General features: G+C 47.5%; 2 protein-coding genes across 3 annotated transcripts in view; both read left to right on the forward strand.

Annotated features, from left to right (window-relative positions):
- The window catches only part of LOC119461420 (metabotropic glutamate receptor 5), a 28,247-nt gene extending 17,046 nt beyond the window's left edge, over nt 1–11,201 (forward strand). For both annotated transcript variants that reach the window (XM_049672633.1, XM_037722717.2), the window contains 6 exons: nt 1,661–1,896; nt 3,074–3,320; nt 5,303–5,477; nt 8,413–8,539; nt 9,590–10,068; nt 10,721–11,201. In XM_049672633.1, coding sequence (XP_049528590.1) covers nt 1,661–1,896; nt 3,074–3,320; nt 5,303–5,477; nt 8,413–8,539; nt 9,590–10,068; nt 10,721–11,188 — 1,732 coding nt within the window. In that variant the 3' untranslated portion in view covers nt 11,189–11,201. The remainder of the gene's footprint in view (nt 1–1,660; nt 1,897–3,073; nt 3,321–5,302; nt 5,478–8,412; nt 8,540–9,589; nt 10,069–10,720) is intronic.
- Nucleotides 11,202–20,151: 8,950 nt separating this feature from the next.
- The window catches only part of LOC119461421 (metabotropic glutamate receptor 1), a 37,767-nt gene continuing 35,367 nt past the window's right edge, over nt 20,152–22,551 (forward strand). Inside the window, exon 1 of the mRNA XM_037722718.2 lies at nt 20,152–21,816. Within this exon, the coding sequence (XP_037578646.1) occupies nt 21,144–21,816 (673 nt within the window). The 5' untranslated portion in view covers nt 20,152–21,143. The remainder of the gene's footprint in view (nt 21,817–22,551) is intronic.

The following is a 22,551-nucleotide window of genomic DNA, read 5'->3' on the forward strand; positions in this document are numbered from 1 at the left end:
CTTTTTGTTTTGTTCGTTTGTGTGTCTGTGTCCTTGCGTGTCTGTTGGTGTGCCTGTGTCCCTGTCCGTCCGTCCGGCCGTTTCTTTCTTTGTTTTATTGCGATAGCAATTATATGGACACTTCAGGCGCATTTTTGCCGTCGGCGTCGCTGTCGCCGTGATGTTCCGTATAAAGTCCAAGAGCGATAACACCGTCGCCGCGCACCGTGTGCTGTACGCGCGTACGTATGAAAGCGCGCGAAGGGAACCGACGATGGTCGCGCGTACCTTATCTTGAAAACGATCTGCAGACGGATCGTACCTTTGCGCATGCTGTGTTCTCGCCGCTCAGTTTGCGTTGAAGCGATCGACAGCACTAAGGTCACTTCGCTCACTGCTGACGCCGCGCTTCCTCACGCCAGCGTTTTGACAGGGAGTGTCCGCGGTCATCGAGTGTGATGTGTTCATGTTTGCCTGTGCGCGCTGACACCATTCTTGTTAATTTAGTTAATAAGCCAATGTTTCCAAGTTTATACGACGGATAAAACTACTATCCTTACTTCTTATAGCTGTCTACTAATTTGCTATCGCAATCGACGCTTCGCCTTTCGGGCAATACTCGGTTTTTTTTTATCATGTTTGGTTGTTTCCTTGTTTACCCTGCCTGCCCTGCCGGCCTGCACCTCCTGCCCTACCTAGCGTTCTTGACACGGAAGTAGCAAGCGCGGAGTATTCAAGAAAGGAAACGAAAGCAACATAAATGACGAATATAGTTTCTGTGAAAAAGTAAGCTACAAAGGGTGCAAATGTTTTAGGGTGTATTAGTATTCTTAAAACGTACGCCCGTTCCATCTCTTTCACGTGGCTTCTGACGCTTCTTCTACGTCATTTTTATCCCTCTCTTGGCTCGCACCAATCCCTTCTCTCGCTCCGGATCCAACGTCAACGGCTGCAGCGAACAGCGAAGGCCGGCAGCAGTTGTAATACCATGCTCGTAACATTAGTACCACGACATTAGTAGTACCATTAGTGCCATGCTAATGCATTCAAGACTGTTGGCGTAATAGGACCGGCTAACTTGCACTGCTCCTATCCCAAAACTACAACTGTGGGTGCAAAAGCTATCTGCCACAACCAGGGCGGGCGCTCTTCGGCATGGACAGGTTGATATAGTACTTGAAGGGGCATTATAGAGTTTGTGACTGAAGCGTGAAAAATGGAACTCATAAAAATATTTACGCGCACTTTGGAGACGCACTGTGTGATGGGAATACGAGACGAGTACCTTGAGCAGCCTACGATATATTAACTCGCGCGTAAAAATGCAATGCATCACTTTGTTTCGCTAATCGTTATCTCTTCGTAACACTGCGATTTTCATGCAAAGTTGCAACTTATCACGAGTTTCGTCGAATATTCGCGCAAATTTTCGTTGTACTCTTTGTGCGTTTCCTTTCGTCTACTACGGCAAGGATGGGCTTCACTTACAGGGTCTAGGCGTTTTGCTTTATCTAATTTATCTAAATGGCATGAGTTCCACTATGGCATTGATCTTACTTGCGTTTCGAAAGTGCCCCCATCCCCCACCTCTCTTTCCCCCAGACTGCATAAAGTTTTCTAGTGCTCCACTTGTGACGTCATCACAGCGATGCCTATAGGATATGTCATCGCCTTTTCTCAGTGAATCATGGATGGCGGACAAAGAACTTCTGACGGGCCTCGAAGAACAAGCGGCCGGTAGTCTGGCTTTCCGCAATCACGTAGAGCCAGACGATGAGTTCAAGGCATACTACACCAGCCTCAACCCAAGCAACAACGTCAGAAACCCGTGGTTTACTGAGTTCTGGGAGGCCAAGTTCCAGTGTTCACTTGGCCGTCAAGATGGAACTGCTGATAAGTATGAACGGGAATGCACAGGTAACGGAAACACGTCGTTATCAAAATGTCATGTAGACATGCCATAAACGACTTGCAGCGGTACTGAGAAAGGTGGGCCAACTACTCAAGAGCCATTCGAGAACCATTTGCACAACTTCATCACAAACCGCGGTCAGTCTTCGAAATGATGTCCTTATTAGGCCTAGTACACGCGAAAGACTAAACAACCAATAGTGCTACGCTGAGCCTGGTCAGAATCCTTTATAATAAAGACCGTTCGTCGACTGACTCGGACCTTGACCAAAATGCGAATCTTCGGAACAACTGAACCAAGTACAGTCTATAGCGATACCCCCTTTTTTCCCCGCAGAGGCCTTGTGCCAATAAGTAATGCGCTTTCCTGTTCGCATTCATGCGCGGCGCTCAGTTTTTCATTTTAAACGCAAAAAAATTATATTGAAAGGTAGCTTGAATAGATAGCTTGAGACCCAATTCGCACATTTCACTGAGCTGCTGGCGATAAGCTGGAAACAAATAAATCAAATTAAGGTTCAGCTACTCACCTTGCTATTGTACTCCAACTTGGCGGTAGCTTTGACGTCACTGCAAACCATTTATGAAGCATCTATTCCGTACTACCTTCGACTTCAGATGCAGTGGCCCATACTGACCACCCTAGTTATCGATGCAGCAGTGCAAATATTCTTTCCAAGACCGTAGAGGCTTGGGCTAGTCGGCACATACTCGAGAGGGAAACAGCGCGAAAAAACACGACAAGAAGACAAAAAGGGAGACACACACCAGCGCTGACTGACGACTGAATTCTTTATTCAGTCGACTGAATAAAGTGCTCAAGTGACTGACGACTGAACAAAAAATTCAGTCGTCAGTCAGCGCTGGTGTGTCTCCATTCTTGTCTTCTTGTGTGTTTTTTTTTTCGCGCTGTTTCCCTCTCAAATATTGTTTCCCCGTAAGATTTGGAAAAAGCGAAGTATAAATTACCAGTACATTTGGTACAACGTTGTATCCATACGATGTATGGATACCACGTTGAATCACAATCCTGCGCAAAAAAAAAAAAAAAAAAACTTTTGAAACCTACTATTCTATTCTTTTTTCTTGATTATCTACATGTTTTCTCGTCGGTTGCATACGTTTTAAAAACATTTACGTCCCACATTCGTGCATCACGGTTTGCACTTACCTTCCTACGCAGGTAAAGAGTCGCTCAGCGATGGCTATGAGCAAGACGCACAAATTGACGGAGTCCGAAGTGCCATCTACCTGGTCGCTCGGGCACTGCACAACATGCTGCAAGACTACTGCCAAACGAGCGCCGACAAGAATTGCTATAGGCACATCCACGTCAGCGGCGAGCAGTTTTTCGACTACCTCGAAGACACGGCCCCTGTCTACCAGCGAAGCATACCTGAGCTCAATAAAACACGCAGTGCGACCCCGTGGTACGTACTGCATGCCTTCACACAAACAGTCTGTCATACCTTCCGACAAACAGTAATTAAATTTTGAATTTTGACAGGAAAGAGCGCTCTTTCCTGTCATTCCTTTTTTTTTTTCATGTAGATGGTCGCGCTGCTAACCAATGATGCAACATTACCAACATGCCCGTTCAGCCACCCTTACGTAGAGAGCAGTTCCAGTTCGAAGGCAGCAATATGCAGCAGCATCGGTGGCTGGATTTCATATAGTAATTTCCGGACGCCCTTTCACGAAAGTTCACGCGCTGCATGTAAACGGTGGTGCATCGCATCAGAGTGATGCATTGCGATATTCGACGTGTACTGTCACGTAAACGCCGAGCTCATCCTCTATACCTTAAATACAGTCTTCTAGTTTCAGTGTTCTGAGGCCGTATAACGTAGAACTATTCCATTCTGATTTTATTCCAATCTCCTGACGTCCAATCTCCTGACGCCCACGCAGACGTTGGGCAGTGACTCGCAGCGTTGTTTGAACAGCCAAATCTAACATTCTCCTCGTTTATGGGAGGCCACTTTTGCTTGCTTTGAAAGCAAATAACCCGCCGTGGTTGCTTAGCAGTTGTGGTGTTGGGCTGCTAAGCACCGTTCGTGGGATCAGATCCCGGCCAAGGCGGCCGCATTTCGATGGCGGCGACATGCGAAAGCACCCATGTACTCAGATTAAGGTGCACGTTAAAGAACCCCAGGTGGTCCACATTATTCCCGAGTCCCCCACTACGGCGTGCCTCATAATCAGATCGTAGTTCTGGCACATGTACTTTGGTACGTGTACTTTCCGAAAGGGCTTCAGCACGTTATAGTGGCGCGCAAATTTTTTTATTATTATTATTATACGCTGAGAAATTCATTCTCCCCTGGAAGCTCCGACTAGCCAGTGACAGAGCAATCGGCGGGCACCCATCTTTTATTCCTTTCGGAACGGGGCAGTCTCCGGCTATCCCAGAAAAAATGCAGTTTTGTGAGAACCCGGGTCCCTCAGGCATATAGTAGGTGGTGGCAGACAGACACCACTAAATCCTCCGAACCCTTATCGCACCAACCAGCTTTGGGGGAGAGCCTTGGCCAGCTCCGCCCTCTAGGATCAGCAATGGCTGATCGCGACGGCCCAGGACACGGCCCGAGCTCAAGGCATTCTGAAATGAAGGCGCTTCTCCAAAGCTACATTCACATAATAAAGGTGTTTATTCTTTCTGTCTAAGCATATTTAGTGCGTACGCTTCACTTTGACGTAGTGAGGTTTCGCGGTTTTGTCACGTCGTGTGACAGACAGGTGAAATGGGCGCAGCCCGAAAACTTTTGACCCGTAGTGGAGGGCTACTCGCGAAACAGGCGTAGAATTGGAAAGAAATATTTTTTGCGGCCTAATCATGCATAATCAGTGTGTACACGTCCTATCAGATGGGGATTTTTCGCGGTTTTCATGACGTCGCGCGACATACAGTCGAAAGGGGGTGTCCCAAAATTTTTTTCACCAATCGTGGAGGGCTAGTCTCAGAAGTGGAATAGAAACAGATTGAAATACCATGTAGACTTTACGTAATAGCACCCCTGATTTGAATTCTGGTGCTCGAATTTCATGTGAAAAGGCACGCGCTACGCAGTTTCTGCATAGAGAAAATTGCTGCCTCTGCTCGCACTTATCGCCAGCGTCCAAAATGCCAAGAATGCTACGTACACATGCAGGGAGCGCTACAGACGAACACCTCACGCATGCGCATGTAGGATAAAGTGAGAAATGTCCCGGTCAACCTCAGGCAGAGCTGACACTGCATGCTGGACAAAATAAAACATTGGACGAAGCGCGTGCTGCATTGCGGTTTAGGTGTGCACCGCTTGTGATAGGCTATACTGTTATTGATTCTTGTTATCAACAAATTTACACTTGCCTTACGTGGCTGGAAATAGCCAAATTCATTGCCTGTGTTTGCCTCTTTTTCCCTAAGGTACGACGTGGTTAACTTTGTGAAGTCCGATGACAGCAAATACGACATTAAGACCGTGGCCACGTGGTCTGACAACCAACTCACGGTGCTCAAGACGCCCCTGTGGAACGCGAAGGGCAGTACCGAGGTTCCCGTGTCCGAGTGTGGAATGCCGTGTCCCGTTGGGCACGTCAAGGTATATATGGCCTCGCGGTTTCACACGCATGCAGTTACGAGCATTGCAGCTGTGCTATTTGATTTTATTTTTAACGACTATAATTGCGTCAAGTTCCATAAAATTTTAGAGGCAAGTGGGAGACCGCTTTGAAAGCTACCGCTGCTTGTGTTTTCGTCGTCCTTGTCGCTGCTATTGCTATTGTTGTTGCTGATATTGCTATTGTTGATGATATTGTTGATACTATTGTTGTTGCTATAGTTACTGCTGTTACTATTGTGCTCTGTTGTCGTTGATATCGTTGCTGCTGCAGCTATTGCTGCTGCTATTCTTGGTATTTTTATTGCTGCTATTGTTGTTATTGTTGTTGGTGCTGTTGCTGCTGCTGTTGTTGCTGCTGCTGCTGTTGCTGCTGCTGTTGTTGTTACTGCCGTTGCTATTGTTGTCGTTGCTGTTGCTATTGTTGCCGTTGCTGATATTCTTGCTATTGTTATTGGTGCAATTGTTATTGTTGTTGCTGCTGTTGCTGCTGCTGTTGTTGCTGTTGTTGCTGCTGTTGCTATTGTTGTTGTTAGTGCTGTTGCTAGTGTTGTCATTGTTGTTGCTATTGTTGCTGCTATTGTTGTTATTGTTACTGCTGCTGTTGTTGTTGATGCTGCTGCTACTGCTGCTGTTGGTGTTGTTGTTGTTGTTTCCGGATGCTACCTCTGGAAAACGGCCTCGATTGTTATCGTTGTAGACGAATTTGGCGAGCTTGGGCCTCAACACCGAGACACAAGACCTCAACAAGCTCGCTTTGCATATAAAATGTAACACGCGTTTTATGCCAGAGGGCAAGCTATACAATTTAGCAAGGAAACGCGCTTGCTGAATCAGCAATATTGTAAGGATCACAGACTCGACGAAAAAGCTTAATTGATTCGTAATTCAGAAGCACAAGCTGAAATCGACGAGTGCACTGAGAAATTCACAATGCCATGTTTGAATTGCCGTCCTCAATTTCAAATTGATTCATAGGCCAAGAAGACAATCGGCTTTATCACGGAATCACTGGTCCATCTAATTTTGCTCATGGGAGTATTCTTACAGTGCGCTCGGTTGGTGTTCTCGTGGCATTGTTTGAACGACCCTCATGCGGAGTGTGTTGTGTCTCGACACTCCCACATCGCATGTGTTTTCATGGTTAGTTTGTGGCACGTTGTGGGTCGTCGATGTAGAAGAGTTTCGTTCTGTGTGCGTCGATATCATCGTTTTGTAGCCGGCTTTTCAAGTACTCGTGTTTTTCGTGTTAGCTGCATCGACGTATCCAGAACAGTGACGCTCCTCGTCGTTCACCTCTCTTGCTCAGCGAAGTGGAGCCTTCGGTTGGCTTTACCATCAGTGGGTACGTTTCCTGGCTAAAGCATGAGTTAAGATCTATAAGTGATGCTAGCGCCTTTCTGTTGATCCATTCATTTCCTGATAGAACGGATAATAATTGCTACGGGTATCAACACGTGCAGCGCAATTTAAGCAGCGCAACTTTAATCTAACCTCGTATCTAACCATCATCACCTTTCTAACCATCTAACTTTCATCTAACCAGCCTGCGCTCACTCATAGGTTTATATCTGGAGCCTCTACAGCATCATCTACATTCGAAGAATCCGCACGACTTCGCGGCTGGAGCTGCGCTTTTATTACAACGTCGTTGCAGATACTTAGATATTTCGAGTGGAACAGCAACAGGGCAGCTATTATCGGGAATACTCCGGGTGCTACGGGGCTTGGTGACTCGTTGATTCATTTTCCGGCTATAACTTATTGCCTTCATCGCGGTTAACTTTCAACCAGTCAGTCTGTTTATTTCACATGATCCGAACGATGCAATGCTGCCCTCCTGAAGCTGTGGGCGCACTTTGGCGCAATGGCTACTCCATTCAAGTAATCCAGCTTCTTTTGCAGAAAGATGCAGAATTGTCGCCGGCAACCCCTTCAGACAATGTAGTTATGAAAACTGCAGCTTATAAATTCTAACAAATAAACACTCATAGCCAGGAATTTTGGACCACACAACACACCAGCTTAACTCAATGGGCAGCACTTTCAAAAATTATATTTCAAAATATCGACTTAGTTTCAAAAATATTTTGTTAGCAACGTCGAGAAGGTACTTACTTCTAACATAAGCAATATGCATTTATGAGGCTTAGTCAGCAACTTAGTGCTCCGCTATAGTAGTGTTTTGGTCCTGATCACAACACTGCTTTAAAGCAAAAGCAAAGTTAGGACAAGTGCCGTAAATGCGTATGTTATTACAAGGAAGTACCCTCTCGAGTTGATAATTGAATTACGCTAGTGTATCGCGGTGAAGTACAACAGATTTTCCAAATGGCAATGTCCAAAATTCCTGCACATGTGTAGGGCAGCGTTTGTGCCCACGTCACCATTACCGCAATGCAGTTCAAGTGATACAACCGTATAACCTAAATTTCATCCGCTTAAAAGTCATGAAGGAAAAGAAGCACAGATGCTGATCTGTTAAATAATTAAAAGTTTGGAATAAACGGATGTTTATGCTTGTATCGCAAACCAGCCCTGAAATGCGCAATTTTTTTTTCTAAGCGGCAGAACTGCTATCTATGAATGCGGCGTTATTTTGTCTCGGGTTTTCCTTTGCCTTCTTCTTCGTCGTCTTCTTTCTTTAGGCCTTGGTGTCGGCTCGAGACTCTAATTTACGAGGAAGGTACGTAAGGACCTTGTGAAGACCACAATTATAACTTCGTCGGTGCCCGATAAATGAAGAAAAGAGAGCGAATAGATGTGCGCGCTTTCCGAATGCAGTAGTCATGGGTGTTAGGTTCGTCTCTACTCTCCACTGCTCTTGAAGCTGCATCGGCTACAACTCCTGAAGCCTGAGGTAAAAAAGGGGCGAAGGTGGCACTATATTTACGCGCCGCTTATTCTCCTTACGCAGGTTCACCAATCGATCACAAACCCGTGTTGCTGGAAATGCGTCCCCTGCGCCGACAACCAGTACGTGGTGGACGATTACCTCTGCGCCCAGTGCAAGCAAGGAACATGGCCGAATGAGAACATGGACGGTGGGAATTTAGCCGTAATGATACATAGATTCTGACATTCATGCCACTATTGAACCTTAAGGACGCATAAAGTTACAGTATTACAGAACCACAGGTTGTCGAAATTAATCCGCAGCTCCCTACTACGGCGTGCATGCCTCATAATCATATCGTGTTTTTGGCATGTGAAACCTCAAAATGTCTTATTTTTTTCTTAACCGCTAGCTAATTGACCTGTAACCGGTCGCACACGCTGTTCAGGCGATACAGCGGACTAGACAAAAATGCTACGGACCAAAATTTGGCATAACTCCGCGTGGTCTTCTGTGGTCCGAATCGCGCACACGATTCGTCCCAATGAATCTCGGTTACCATAGCTTGCTGGAAGATCCCATGAGTGAATCCGTCGCCATTAGCAGCTAATTGCAATGTGACCTACCTATACAAAATTGTATTTATCACGTCCCCACAACTTTCACAATAAGGTGTTTGTCAATCAGTGTATACACATAAAGAACACATACCGCACTGTAAGAAGTTGTTAAACGCAGTGAAAATACGGGGAATGCAGGAGATTGAAATTTAAGACGATAATCAAAATGAGAACAAGATGATAGCACGCGCCAACGTTTCGACAAGTGGACTTGTATTTTACAAGGCGACATATGCTCTTGACATATACTCTTGAAATATGCCCTTTAATATGCTCTAGCATATGTCGCCTTGACAAAGACAATTCCACTTGTCGAAACGCTGGCTCCTGCTTTCATCTTGTTCTCATTTTTCTCATCGTGTTGAACGCAGTGACACTTTATTTCCTAACTTTACTAAAAAAATGAGAGGGGCATTACACCTTCAAAGAGCGGCAAAGGGAATTCGCTAGCCCGACAGACACCTAGAGCAAGTGCTAACGGCGTATTTTCTGCGTGAGACATGGTTTTTATATCGCATTCGCACCCTGTGGCCGAACGACGCCCCGCAGCGCGGAAAAAAACTTCCGGAACAAGAACGTCTCGCAGGATCCCGAGACGTGGACCTCATCCAAGCGTTCGCGTGATTACATGCTCGCAGGTTGTGATTCGATCCCTCAGAAGTACGCACAGTGGACCGAGACCGCGTCCATAGTGGCCATGGTCATCTCGGTTCTATCCATTGTAAACACAGTCTGCACAACGGCGATCTTCATCCGGTACGCCCACTCGCCCATCATCAAGACGACATCGCGAGAGCTGTCGTTCGTCGTGCTCGCGGGTGTCCTGCTCAGCGAGGCCGGCACCTTTGCCGTCATCTCTAAACCTTCCGTGGTGTCCTGCCTCCTCGAGCGACTCTGTCCCGTGCTAGGAGTGGCCACGGTATACGCCGCCATCTTCGCCAAGACCTACCGGCTCTGCCGAATCCTGTCGTCGACCGAGAGGCAGGGCTCCCCTGCTGCCGTCAACGTGAGAGTCGTGAGCAGCGGGACCCAGCTGGCCATCGCGGGAGGCCTGGTCGCCGTGCAGTTCTTCACCACGGCCGTCATGCTCATCTTCCAAAGACCGGGAACCATACAAGTAGGCCATTGTAGCGGGCATTCGTGTGCGCCCGAACGTGCATTTACGTGCTGGCGGAATTACGAGAATGCTATCGTGGTTATCTAAAGTTTGTCACTGTATCTATGCAAGAAGGTTCTCACAGCAACTGAGAAGCGATTCTTTGAGACAGCATGAAAAGCATATGTCCAAGAAACTAATTTCCAGGAGGTACACTGCATGCTACTCTTTTTTAATCGGACATATTAGAATCGCCGTAAACTACGGCTTCAAAACGAAAATAATAAACGCCGGATATAGTACACCTAGCGCATTGTTTGTTACAGATGTTTAGAACTGAGGTTTATGTATGTCCAGGGTGCGCTCGCAACGTTCGCCTACGCATATGTATGTTGCTATGACTGATTTTTTGGCGCTCTTTGGCCATATCTGGCCCTTGCGCCATTAAAATCCATTGATCATCATCATGATTGATTGATTGATCACTGGCTACAACATACTGTTCAATAACATGGTTGCTCCGAAGATATGTGGTAAAATAATGAAATAAATTGGAACTTAGTTATTATTAACCTATTATAACGTAAAGCGAATCCAAAATTAGTCATTTGCAAGATGTGTTTCGCACATACACTGCGGCCCCTTGCACTTATCGTCCGCACTCCTACCGCAGGTCTACCCGGCACCGAATCGTTCCGTTCTTATCTGCGACTTGACCGAACTCGCCTATCTGCTGCCATGGGCGTACAACTTCCTCCTGATCGCCCTGTGCACGGTGTGCGCCTTCAGGACCAGGAATCTACAGACCAGCTTCAACGAGGCCAGGATGATCGGTTTCGCGATGTACGCGACCGTGATCACATGGATCGCTTACGCGGCCGTCTACGTCGGTAGCGAGAACAACCGAAAGTTGTCGCTCTGCCTGGCCATAAGCGCGTCCTCTCAAGTGCTCATCGCGCTTCTCTTCCTGACCAAGATATACGCCGTCCTCTCCGAGCCCGTGAAAAACGCCTGCTGCAGCATGTTCGGCGCTCGACCAGAAGCGACCAGCACTGTCTCAATAGTCCACGAGCTCGGGCATGAGGGCCCGCAGAGCTCCAGCAGGTCGCTCGAGAGCTTGGCGCAAGATAAAATAAAGTGATTTGCGTTTTGTGCACGTGCGTGTAAGCGTATCACTGGCGTCGACAAAGGCATCGATTGGGGCTTGTTGGTGACTCATGAGGAACAGATTTGATGCAGCGCGAAGCATAACACGGACACTGGCAGGCACAAGTACAAGCGCTGTGTGCTGTCTTTTTACTTCTGCCTTCTTGTGTGCGTGTTACGCTTCGCGCTGCATCAAAAGTATCCTGGCGGCAGCTTCGTAAAAACACGCGTTTCCGCGTAATTTTCTCCATTTTCGTGTTCACCTGACTCTCGCCTGTTTTAGCGGGTTGCGTAGAGATTTCCAAGAAGCTAGTTAGTTAGTTAGTTAATTGGGGTTTAGTGGCGCAAGAGCGACTAAGGCCTGGAAATTAGTTTCTTGGATTTACAAGAAGGAACGTAAAGTATGAAGTATGAGGGTCACAGAATTCTGTTCCAGTATAGTTATCTTCTTTTTTTTTCATTCGGACAGTTTCCTATGCGGCAAATGAATGCAACAAAAGGACAGGATGCACACGCTCCTCATGTAAAAACTGCAGCAACAACTTGCGACTTATACAACTGGTCAAACTGACAGCTGTGTGCATTGTCTTACAGATTATAAGTGGCGTTCTGGTTGATAAGTTACTAAATACAAAATAAATCAGCTGCATAAGAATTGAGTGTAATAAGATCCTTCTGACAAACTTATTCGACTCAGTATTGGAGTACATCGATTGAATACTGAGTCGATAACGCTAGGTACAATACGTACTACACGGACGCAGCTGCGTATGCAGAGGCTACCGCGCAGTGCTACCAAAGGAGGTACACCCTGGCAGTCGTGAACGCGATCAACCAGCCGCAAATTACCGCGTCGACCACGGCGAGCTCTCCCACCTCGGCCGAAATGTTAGCAGTGGCGATAGCGCTCGCTCACGCGGAGCGTTCGGAAAGGGACTCGGTCGTGGTCACTGACTCCAGGGAGACATGTTGCATGTTTCTCAAGGGGCACGTGACTGCGGCTAGCCTCGCGATAATCCCAAATCTTTCAACCACCGCCATCGCCTACTCTGGTGCCCGGGACATGCAGTGGTACAGGGGAACGAACAGGCTAACGCGTTAGCTCGAGCGTCTACTAACCGAGCGATGGCGTCTTCTTCGAACCCCAACCGCTCACACTATCCCTCACAAAATCCCATCAATTTAAATGTCAAAGACATCTTTGCTCATCAGCGCGGAGTCCGCAGAAAATACCCGCCGCCTCACCCACAACTTAGCGGGGAAGAGGCCGCCGATTGGCGCAAAATACAGACCGGGTATTCCGCCATCTAAAACTGCTTAATGCCATGTATCCCACCCGCTATAGGGCCACGTGCCCTTGGTGCGGTGGCATACCTACACGTAACCTGGGAAAGCACCCTCATAGGCCATCTAATATCACAATGGAGCAGTGGGAGGCACAGCTCGCCCATTCTGACTTGGCAGGACAAAAGTCCTTAAGTAGCCAGGTCAGGCAGGCGGCAGAGGCCACCAGCGGGGCCCTGGACTGAGGTCAGGCTCCGACCACCGCTCCCTAAAATATTTCCCAGAAAAAGAAAGTTTATATATATATATATATATATATATATATATATATTCGAATCAGTAAAAATGACGCACGCATAGCCAAGCCACTGCGTTATATTCCTAGCACTTAAAACTGTCATCTTGAGCGAGTTCAATGCTTACAATTCGAATGGTACACGTGTATTGCCCGCTCTGTTTATGAGGCCATCATGAAGAACAAGAGAAAAAAAAAGAAAGCTCTCGGCAAAATGTCCCAATAATTCTTTCTAAAAACGAAGCAGTCTGCATACTACTTCGCTTTTAGAGAAAGAATTAATGGGAAACTTTGCCGAAAGATTTCTTTTTTCCCAATTCCCAACCAACGCTGCATGCAGCGATGGTTGGGAATCGACAATAAGCTTTAACCACAATCTCGTATTGAGTGTATGCTGGTCCGAGCTGCTCAACTGAGATATAGTGTTGTAGCAATTTTTTTGACTGACCGCCTCATACACTTGACTATTCTCTTTGCCATCATCGATGAAGAAACCAAATGCCCGCTACGGCGCCCACTCACTTGGCCATCGCAACAGCAGCAAATAACGAGCGCCCGAGACAATGGCTCCACACTCTGTTTCAATGTAATGTAGCACGTCGATGGAATCGTGACACCATGCACGTGTCCTCGTGACGCGTGCGTTCCTCGGTGACTAACTGCCACCTTCTTATTTTCGAGCAGTCTCGGAGGCAGTATCGAGCGCCGGATTAATTTAGGAATAATTTAAATTATGAACTTCAACGTTCCAAAAATGTACGGTGAACTATAAGGGACGCCATATCGGAAGGTTACAGATTGATGTTGACCACACAGTGTTATTTAAAAGACCACTAAAGAGAAACATGTTAACCAATTTTCACTGATAAAAATCTTCTTTCATAATTGTATTTTCGCTCATTTCGCGTTAATTGGTTGATTATTACAAAAGAGCATGAAAGCCAAACAATTTTTTTTTTGTGGCGAAAAAAACCACAGCGCTGGTACGTCGGTGTGACGTCACGAATTTCAAGCTATTTTCTCGTACTTGGGTGATCGTGGCTTAGCAAAAGTTCCTGAAACTTGCCAAGTACAGTATCTGGATTCGTCAGTACTTAATGTAGTCCGTCTCTACCGGCAGCAAGTTAACTAGCAAACACCGTCAAAATCCGTGACGTCAAGGCTAGCTGGTTCGAGTACTTGAAAGTGGCTTCGCCACCCGTCTCTCGTTTCTGCGTATTTTCTGTATTACCGAACCTCCTCTAACGGCAAGATTGACTTTTCTTTTTTTTAATTCTCTCGAATTTAATAATACAGCTTAGCTTTTTTTATTTTTATTGTTCCTTTAACGAGCACCTAAATCTAGGCATTCGAGCTATTTATAATTTTCCTCTCCAGTGGAATGCGGCTGCCGCAGCCGGAGCAGAACGCCATCGCCTGTGGGTGAAGGCCGCATTCAAACAAGAGCGAAGTGAAAAAATTTTGTGCATATATACAGAGCACATGTTCGAATCTCTGTGAAGCGAAGCTTTCGTGAGGCGGTTCTCTCGCGCACACGTGACACGCGACTGTGATGTACGTGCCAATCACCTCAAAGAGCTATACAGGGTGTCCCAGCTATCACGCAGCACAATTTAAAAAAAGAGGAACGGCGTTACGCGATGCAAACCTAGTGCGTATTGTTTCCAGTGCAGTGGAGTAGCCGCCAGTAATTTTTCGTTGCTGAGATTTAATTACCTAAATGTAATTAATTATCTAACTCGAGAAGTACTGCCCCAATTATCAAAGTGTCAATAAGAAAATTGTAGAGCAAGATGAAAAACTCCCGATACAGCTTTCTGTTGCTCAATACGTGCCACATAAATATGTTTTTCCGAGTGTGAAAGGAGCACGCGAATACACGCAGAATTGCCGCGCGACTGGTGGCTCGAGGCACTTTGCGTGTATTTGCGGGCTCCTTTCACATTCGGAAAAACACATTTATGTGGCACGTATTGAGCAACAGAAAGCTGTATCGGGAGTTTTTCATGTTGCTCTACAATTTTCTCATTGACACTTTGATAATTAGGGCAGTACGTCTCGAGTTAGATAATTAATTACTATTAGATAATTAAATCTCAGCAACGAAAAGACTACTGGCGGCTACTCCACTGTACCGGAAACAATACGCACTAGGTTTGTTTCACGTAACGCCGTTCCTCTTTTTTTTAAATCGTGCTGCGTGATAGCTGGGACACCCTGTATACTTGGAGTTGCCGCGAGAGAAGCTTATGCGTGATGATTATGGCATCAGGTTTGTATACTGCATGGGAGACCGATCGAGGTTAGATCCGACCAGTAAGCACGTAATTCTGTTATTTTCTCTAAGCGAGCAATTTGGCAAGACAGCAGCAGCAGCCGCGGTCAGCGATGCCCAAGATGGTTAGAAAGCTTCGCTTTAAACAAAACAAAAAAAAAGTTTCGTTTCCTTACAAACAGGAGACAGGGGATAAAAGAGGAGAGCCTCATTCCCCTCGTTCACTTGTTCGTCATCTGCCACATTACATATGTCGTCGCTTTTCGCAATTTGTGTAAGGCAGAAAAGAAAAAAACTCAATATCATCATCTGCAGGACCTACATACTCGCCCTAGGACTGCCGAACAACACAAGCACAGACCTTTTTACTCCAATTAGGTTTGCACAATACCCTCGACGAACTGATTGAAGTACAACGCCGTTCTCACCTAGAGAGACTCACACTCACTGAAACTGGCAGACACATATTGGACAAACTCGGCATCAACTATATCAACGACAACACGGGGACAAGCACTCAATCCCAGGAAGCCTCCGAGCCTGGCTACACATCGACCCAATCCCCAAGAACATGCATCCAGAATATAACAAGGAACGGCGCAAAGCACGGGCAACGTCCCTTATAAAAGCCTATGGAGAAACAAACGGCGTCAGTTTTGTGGACGCAGCTGAATACCAGGACGGACATCGCTTCATGGCGATAACTACCACTGGCGGTACACTACATCGTGCGGCCAGTGTCATCTCTCCTAATGCCGAAACAGCCGAGGAGGTCGCCATAGCATTAGCTATGCTCAATCCGAACTACCATGCCATTGTAAGCGACTCTCACACAGCCATCAGCAACTATGCCAAAGGAAGGTTAGTTAGTTAGTTAAATTGGATTTATTGGCTCAAAAGCGGCTACGGCTATGCTGCCCCAGACACAGGGTGCCAAAGGAAGGGTCTCCCCTCAAGTATTACGCATTTTACACCAAACCACTCGTACACACGAAAACCAAGTCACTCTCGTCTGGTTCCCAGCGCACGCAGGCGACGTCCATCCGCATCTCACCAACCTCAACGAGGTAGCCCGCTCCGCTGTATAAGGTCTCGTCAACCGTATCGGAGTTCCCACGCGTGAAGGCGTTGACCGCGATCGTCTCACCAGCTACAGCGATCTTGCCAAATCATTCCACCTGTCTCGAAGAACCTTCCCTCCGCCTTCACAAGCTATGCAGAACCAAGGCGGCTACGTACCTCGCGCCTGCTACAAACAAATTCGTACCCGTCACTCTCCCGATATCACAAGGTTTACCCCGACATATACACTATCAACATTTGTAAGGTGTGTAAGACACAAGTAGCATCACTTCCACACAAGTTGTGGGAATGTCAGCTACAATGTAAGAACGTTAATGCCGAGACCCTCACGTCGACATGGCGCGCCGCCCTGCGCAGCTCCCACCTCGACGATCAGCTATGGGCCATCCAGCAAGCCAGCGATCGAGGCGGCGAAGAGGCAAGACTTCGACGTCCCAACGTGGGAGGCCTAGGCCGGGCCAGTCGTTGTGGTTGTTGCCTCAAAACATGGCTCGTACCCCCGGGCCAGTCAAATTGCTGGTTCTCAATAAACTTTATTCCTCCTCCTCCTCCTTCCTTCAATTTCGGTTCGTATAAAAAAAAATGACTCGCGGTCGGAATTTGCCCGGAGTCGTCGGCTACAGTGTTTCTCATAGCCCGTCAGTTGCTTCAAAACGGTAATCCATGTTAGAGAGTATTGGCTTGTCCATATACACACGCAAATGCCGTATGCGGAATGTTGGGTTACCGAGACGTAAATGTGAGCAGCCGGGTTGGTGGCGCCATCTTGTGGCGCGCCAACCCCGAGTTATTATTGCAGTGGCTAGCCACATTCTACTTTTCTGCTGGTGCACAAAAATGCTAGATAACAAACATGTAGAGCACACCTGATCAAATCAAGCAAGCTAGGAGGCTATTTGTCAACGCCCCGTTTCAAAGGAGATGCCATTAAATCATCATCAAAATCATCATCATCAACACGGAAAGGGCGCAGCACTAGTGCTGAAGTGAAAGGCTGAAGCCACATCAACATCAACATCATTGCAACCCACGTTTGCCGTAACCCGGTATTTCCGTAAAGAGTAATACACGGACAAGCTAAAACTTTTATTTATTCATTTTACATATCTTCTGTTCTGAGCGGGTCTCACTAAAAGTAGAAATCCCACGGCAGCCGCATTTCGATGGAGGCGAAATGCGAAAACACTCGTGTACTTAGATTTAGGTGCACGTTAAAGAACCCCAGGTGGTCCATATGATCCCAGAGTTCCCCACTACGGCGTGCCTCATAATCAGATCGTGGTTTTGGCACGTAAAACCCCACATTTTTTTAAAAAGTAGAAATCCCATGGAATGCCACTTATTCTTTCGCTGCACCGTAAGCATAACGATGCCGCAAAAGTCTTTTTTTTTTTAAGCAGTCAGCTGTTACTTCTAAAAGCTCAGCCACGCATCAGCGCACCGTCATTTTTCCAAGCTGACTGTGCTTCGAACGCTTTAACGTCTGCATTGCACTCAGTTTGCACGAAAGGAGCAAACGATCGTCAAACAAGGGACACAAGCTGTAAGACTTCGCTGGTGGAAAAACACTTACTTCTCGTCATATAATTATTCGTCTATACACCTGCAGTAGGCGTGTCAAAAGGCGTGCACGAAAAGATGTTGGCGCCGCGGTAATTTGCATCCCGACTCGAATGAAACAGGAACGATGATTCATGTTCGCTATTTCGTCGTTTGGTTCGTCGTCGATGAGTGCACACGCCCGACGGTGCCCCCGTTGTGTACACGTACATGATGAGCCGCAAAATCGGTGCATCTCAACGGCAGCCATCAAGCGGGAAGTTCGCAAGGGAAAAACAGACACACACTATGTATAGCATGGGTAAAAATGTAATTTATATGACCAACCCCATTCCACTTTTGCCTCCCAATCTCAACTAGAATTCCAAAAGTTCTTAATTAGCCAGGTCAGGCAGGCGGCCGTGGCCAGTGGGGCCCTGGACTGAGGGGCTCCGACCACCGCTCCTCAAAATATTTTCCAGTCAAATAAAGATTATATATATATATATATATATATATATATATATATATATATATATATATATATATATATCCGTCAACCTGCCTGCCTCTTCCTTATGACTTCTTTATCTCTCTCTATCTGCTCGAACGTGATCTCTTGTTCATATTAGACTTTTTATATCTTATCGTTATGATTATTACTACTTTTCTTTTCATCGCTCACTGCGGGCACCTTAGATTTCCGTCTTTATTCCTTTCAAATTTCGGCCACTGTAGATTAGTACTGGCACTTTGTTCTTTTCAAGGATAGCTATAGCAGAATGGATGCCGAGGTAGAGGAAACAGTCGATGGTGGCGGAAGATAACATTGGGTGAGGAGGATAGGAAATTTCCAGCCATACGGTGGGTTCGGTTGACGCAGGTAATGGGTGACTGGAGATCACTGCGGGCGGGCCTTTTCCTGCAGTGATGCCTAATTAGGCTGATCAGAAAACGAGCGTTTTAGCATACAATTGCCGCTCTGTGCTGCTACCGCTAATGCCGTTGCCAGGGGTTCCACTTGCGTACGTGCAGCCTGTCACGAGGTTATGAACACCACCCCTGCCATAGCCGGAGCGTGCCAGCTGGGAGTCGAAAAGCCCTGGCAGGGTCTATCTATCGCAGGCGTCTACTACGATGTTCTGGTTGAGCCCAGTGAGCTATTGTGTAATCTCGCATAAGTGAAGTGAGTAAAGAGTTTGCATCCGTTCGTTAGTACGAGGTGTTTACTTCGACAGCTTCAGAAAAAGCAATGATTCTCGCTTCCGCATCGGCAAGCTCGTTGTCGGAAAAGTCACAATGTCCGGGTGCCTACTGGGAAATTGTTCAGTGACCATTTTGTTGCGCAAGATAGAACAGCTGTGCAACGTTTATGGCCATGAGTAAAGGCCAGTGGCACTAACAACGGCATATGAGTGCACTAACAGTCTGCGTATGAGTGCTGTTTAATTGTTTCCTGGGCATCGTGTCCCTCTCATAGTCAACAAAGACGCGTCCAGCAGTAAACTCGTGATCACGTGATTCTGTGGATCGAGTACTCACAAAGCATTTCTGCGCTAATTTCAAGTGTTCACCCTCAAAGCACGGATAGCTATTGGCTGCTTCTTATTCCCATTCATAGTAGCTCTTGTTTAAAAAAATGCAAACTTGCACATTCTTCGTGGAAGAACATCCTCCAGGTGGCGAGCCTCGGCTCAATCCCTGACAATCTCTTATCTTGTCGGGGGCTCCTTTCTCGGTATCTCTTTGCTTTCCTTTTCATTCGAACCTCGTGTACGCACTACCCTCGGCGATTATTTGGTCAGGCACCGCTGAACATACCGTAACGGCGCGCTCCCGAACACGGCCTTGGTGGTGGCTGAAACAATAACACGAAAAAAAAATAAGTAAGGAGGAATGCGAAACCAAAGTCGACGCAAGCACGCGCATATGACGACGCCAGATCAGCGATGCGTGTCCGACGGACGTCACAGGCTGGTTCGGTCTAACATCCGCGGGAGGTTCGTTTAAGCGGCTTGCGTTGGCAATTAGAGGAATAGAGTGTCAAAGAAACAAAAGAAAAATGGAAGTGGGCCGACAATTCAGTGAAAAGTACACGTATCTGACAAGGAACTTCGGTAGTTTTGGAGTCTTCAGCTCCTTCCGTATTTGGCTTTTTCAATCGTGCTTGGTTTTGAGGGGAAAGAACATTACCGAGTTAAACACGGCAAGCCGAAGGCAGGGAAACTGCTCAAAATGTACAAAAAATCTCTCTTTCGAACGCCGCAAGTGAACGCAAGCATGCAACGAGTGACACTGACATTGCTTGAACAAGTGAAACACACCTGCCCGCGTAACCTCGCGCTAAGGCCAATAGATGGCGTCGAGTGAGGAATCTGGGAGTCCGACATTGGAAGAGTGAGTGAGGGCCGGGTCGCCAGATGCGACTCGCGCGCCCTATCACGAACTGAGCGCGCGAGGACATTAAGCGACAATCGTCGACAATACGCGGAAGTTGATGACATTGCCTTCTTTGTTTTTTTTTTTCTCCGGCTGCGGAAATTGTGCAGCACGTGCACGCAAAACAGAGGTTACGATGAGCGAGCAGAATCATCGGAACCAGCGGCAGAGGAACTCTGGCTGTGTTGGCTCAGCGTGAGTGTGGGCATGTAGGTGCGAGTGACGACTAGCGAGCTGTGTTTGACGCCAGCAGATGTCGGCTTGTAGCGGTGGCCGGGATAGTGACTTGTGGTTCGGATGCGCTCCGCAAAGGGCGACTCTCATATTGTACTACGTGCTGCGCTTCTATAACGACACGGCGTGAAACGTTTCGCGCATCTTGTTGCAAGATTCCCGGAATACGTCGAACCATGCTCTGATAAGAGCTTCGTCTGGGACGGTGAGTGCAGACATGTGAATTAGTTCATCGCCGTTATCATCAAGGCACTACCGGACGTTGCAAAGCGGGAAAGTCACTCGAGTTTGCTGAAATACTGCCGCTTGGTCTGGTGCTAAATGCGCAGGTTGACGTACCGGACACGTGACCCCTTGAACGAAAGCAGCAAAAGCCGTCACTTGAGGAATCAGTAGTCCAGTACGTGTACACGAGATTCAGGCGAGTAAGCTTACTTAAATTGTTTATGCCGCCCATAAATTTTCGATTCTGTTGGGTTCCACTTTGTTCACACTCTATAGCCTGCCACTCTGAAAGCAAGGCAAAAAGCTGCGTAATAAGCAACGGTGGTCCTTCCACGTACCCTTTTTAACTATGTATCGTCTGCCACAGATCGGCCCGCCAGCCACCATCTGTTCAAGAAGACTAGGATCTCAAGAAGTTGTTTCGTGAGTCTGGTGATTCCTACGAGAGGATGCTTACATATCTCGCCAGATCAGGGCACAGAAAAGACGTAGACGGACTACTCGCGGACGACCCGCTTAGAGACGCGTGAAACGGCCCCTGCTTACGTCCGCTCTCGAGGAGCCAAGGCTGGCGTGATGAGCCACTTGGATTCCCTCGTGCCGCTATTCACCCTGGTACTCTTCGCCGCTCGGTGCTTCTCGATCACCTACTACTACAAGGCGAACGAACCCGAAGACTTCCTCATCGGCGCATTGTTCCCCGTTCATCGACCTCCCTACACGCGCCAGAACGTGACGAGGCTCTGCGGAGAAACGTGGGAGCGACCGGGCATCCAGAGGGTAGAGGCGGCCCTCCAAGCCATCGACGAGATCAACAGCCGAGACGACCTGCTGCCCAACTCGACGCTTGGTATACAGATACGAGACTCGTGCTGGTTTTCACCCATAGCGCTCGAGCAGGCCTCGCACTACATCCCGCTCTCTGCCTGGACTGGGGCCGAGTACCAGGAGCAGCCGTACCCGTACCGGCGCCGGAGCTCGGAGGAGTGCGAAGAAGAGGAGTCGCCCAAGAACCTGGTGGCCGTCCTCGGCCCGCTGGCTGCGGCCGGCGCTTCCGAGGTCAACAGCCTGCTGAGCCTATTTCGCATTCCTGAGATCGGCTACTCGACGACGGGACAGGAGTTGGGACTCCGAAGCAGGCTGGGCTTCTACGTCAGTCTAGTGCCAATGGAGCAGGCCCAGGCCAGAGCGATGGTAGACCTTGTGCGCTTCTTCAATTGGACCTACCTCTCGGTCGTCTACACGGAAGGTGAGGAAACGTTTCGTTGAAAGTATCATAACCGTACGGGAACTGCTGTTGTGCGCAACAGGACACTTTTGTGATCAACAGTCGTCGAACAATAACTGTCGCCGGAGCCATCGTTTCTACAAAGTGACTTGTGAGGGCAGCAACTGCTTTCCTTAGCAGCCGTTTATGTACACGTTGCTCACTTTCCCTGAACACTGAACACTTGGCCTTCCCTTACCCTACTCTACGCACCAGCTTACTATTATTCTCCTCCCCCATTAAAAGTAGGTGAGAGTTAGCTACGCATACATAAACGCTGCTAAAGAAGAGCAGCTGCTACCCTGGCGATGACTGGTCAGGGTAAAAAACGTTCGTCGAAACGTTGGCTTTAGCGACATTCCTTGTTCGACCACTGTTGAACATTCGAAATCTCGATCTTCTTGTGAACTTGTGTCTTGTTGGGACACACTGGCACAGTATTCATAGCAGTAAACTGGTGTACTTGGAGACCTAACTGCAACGCATCAAGCGGTGTTTAAGCGGTGTTAGATGGGAGAACGATTGTCCGCCCGCGTTGTCGCCAGTGCCTTCCGCCGTTGCTATCCAAGAATAGTGCGTTTCTGTCACATGCAGCATATATCATTCACTCTGTGGCGTTGTACAAATTTTGCGCGACGAACTTTCTCATTTTTCCAAAGAAGAAATCAGTGCGAGATGGTGTCATGCCCATGTCATATTAGAGGCTTGACCATACAT

The sequence above is a fragment of the Dermacentor silvarum genome, chromosome 8, assembly GCF_013339745.2.
Source record: "Dermacentor silvarum isolate Dsil-2018 chromosome 8, BIME_Dsil_1.4, whole genome shotgun sequence".
NCBI lineage: Eukaryota > Metazoa > Arthropoda > Arachnida > Ixodida > Ixodidae > Dermacentor > Dermacentor silvarum.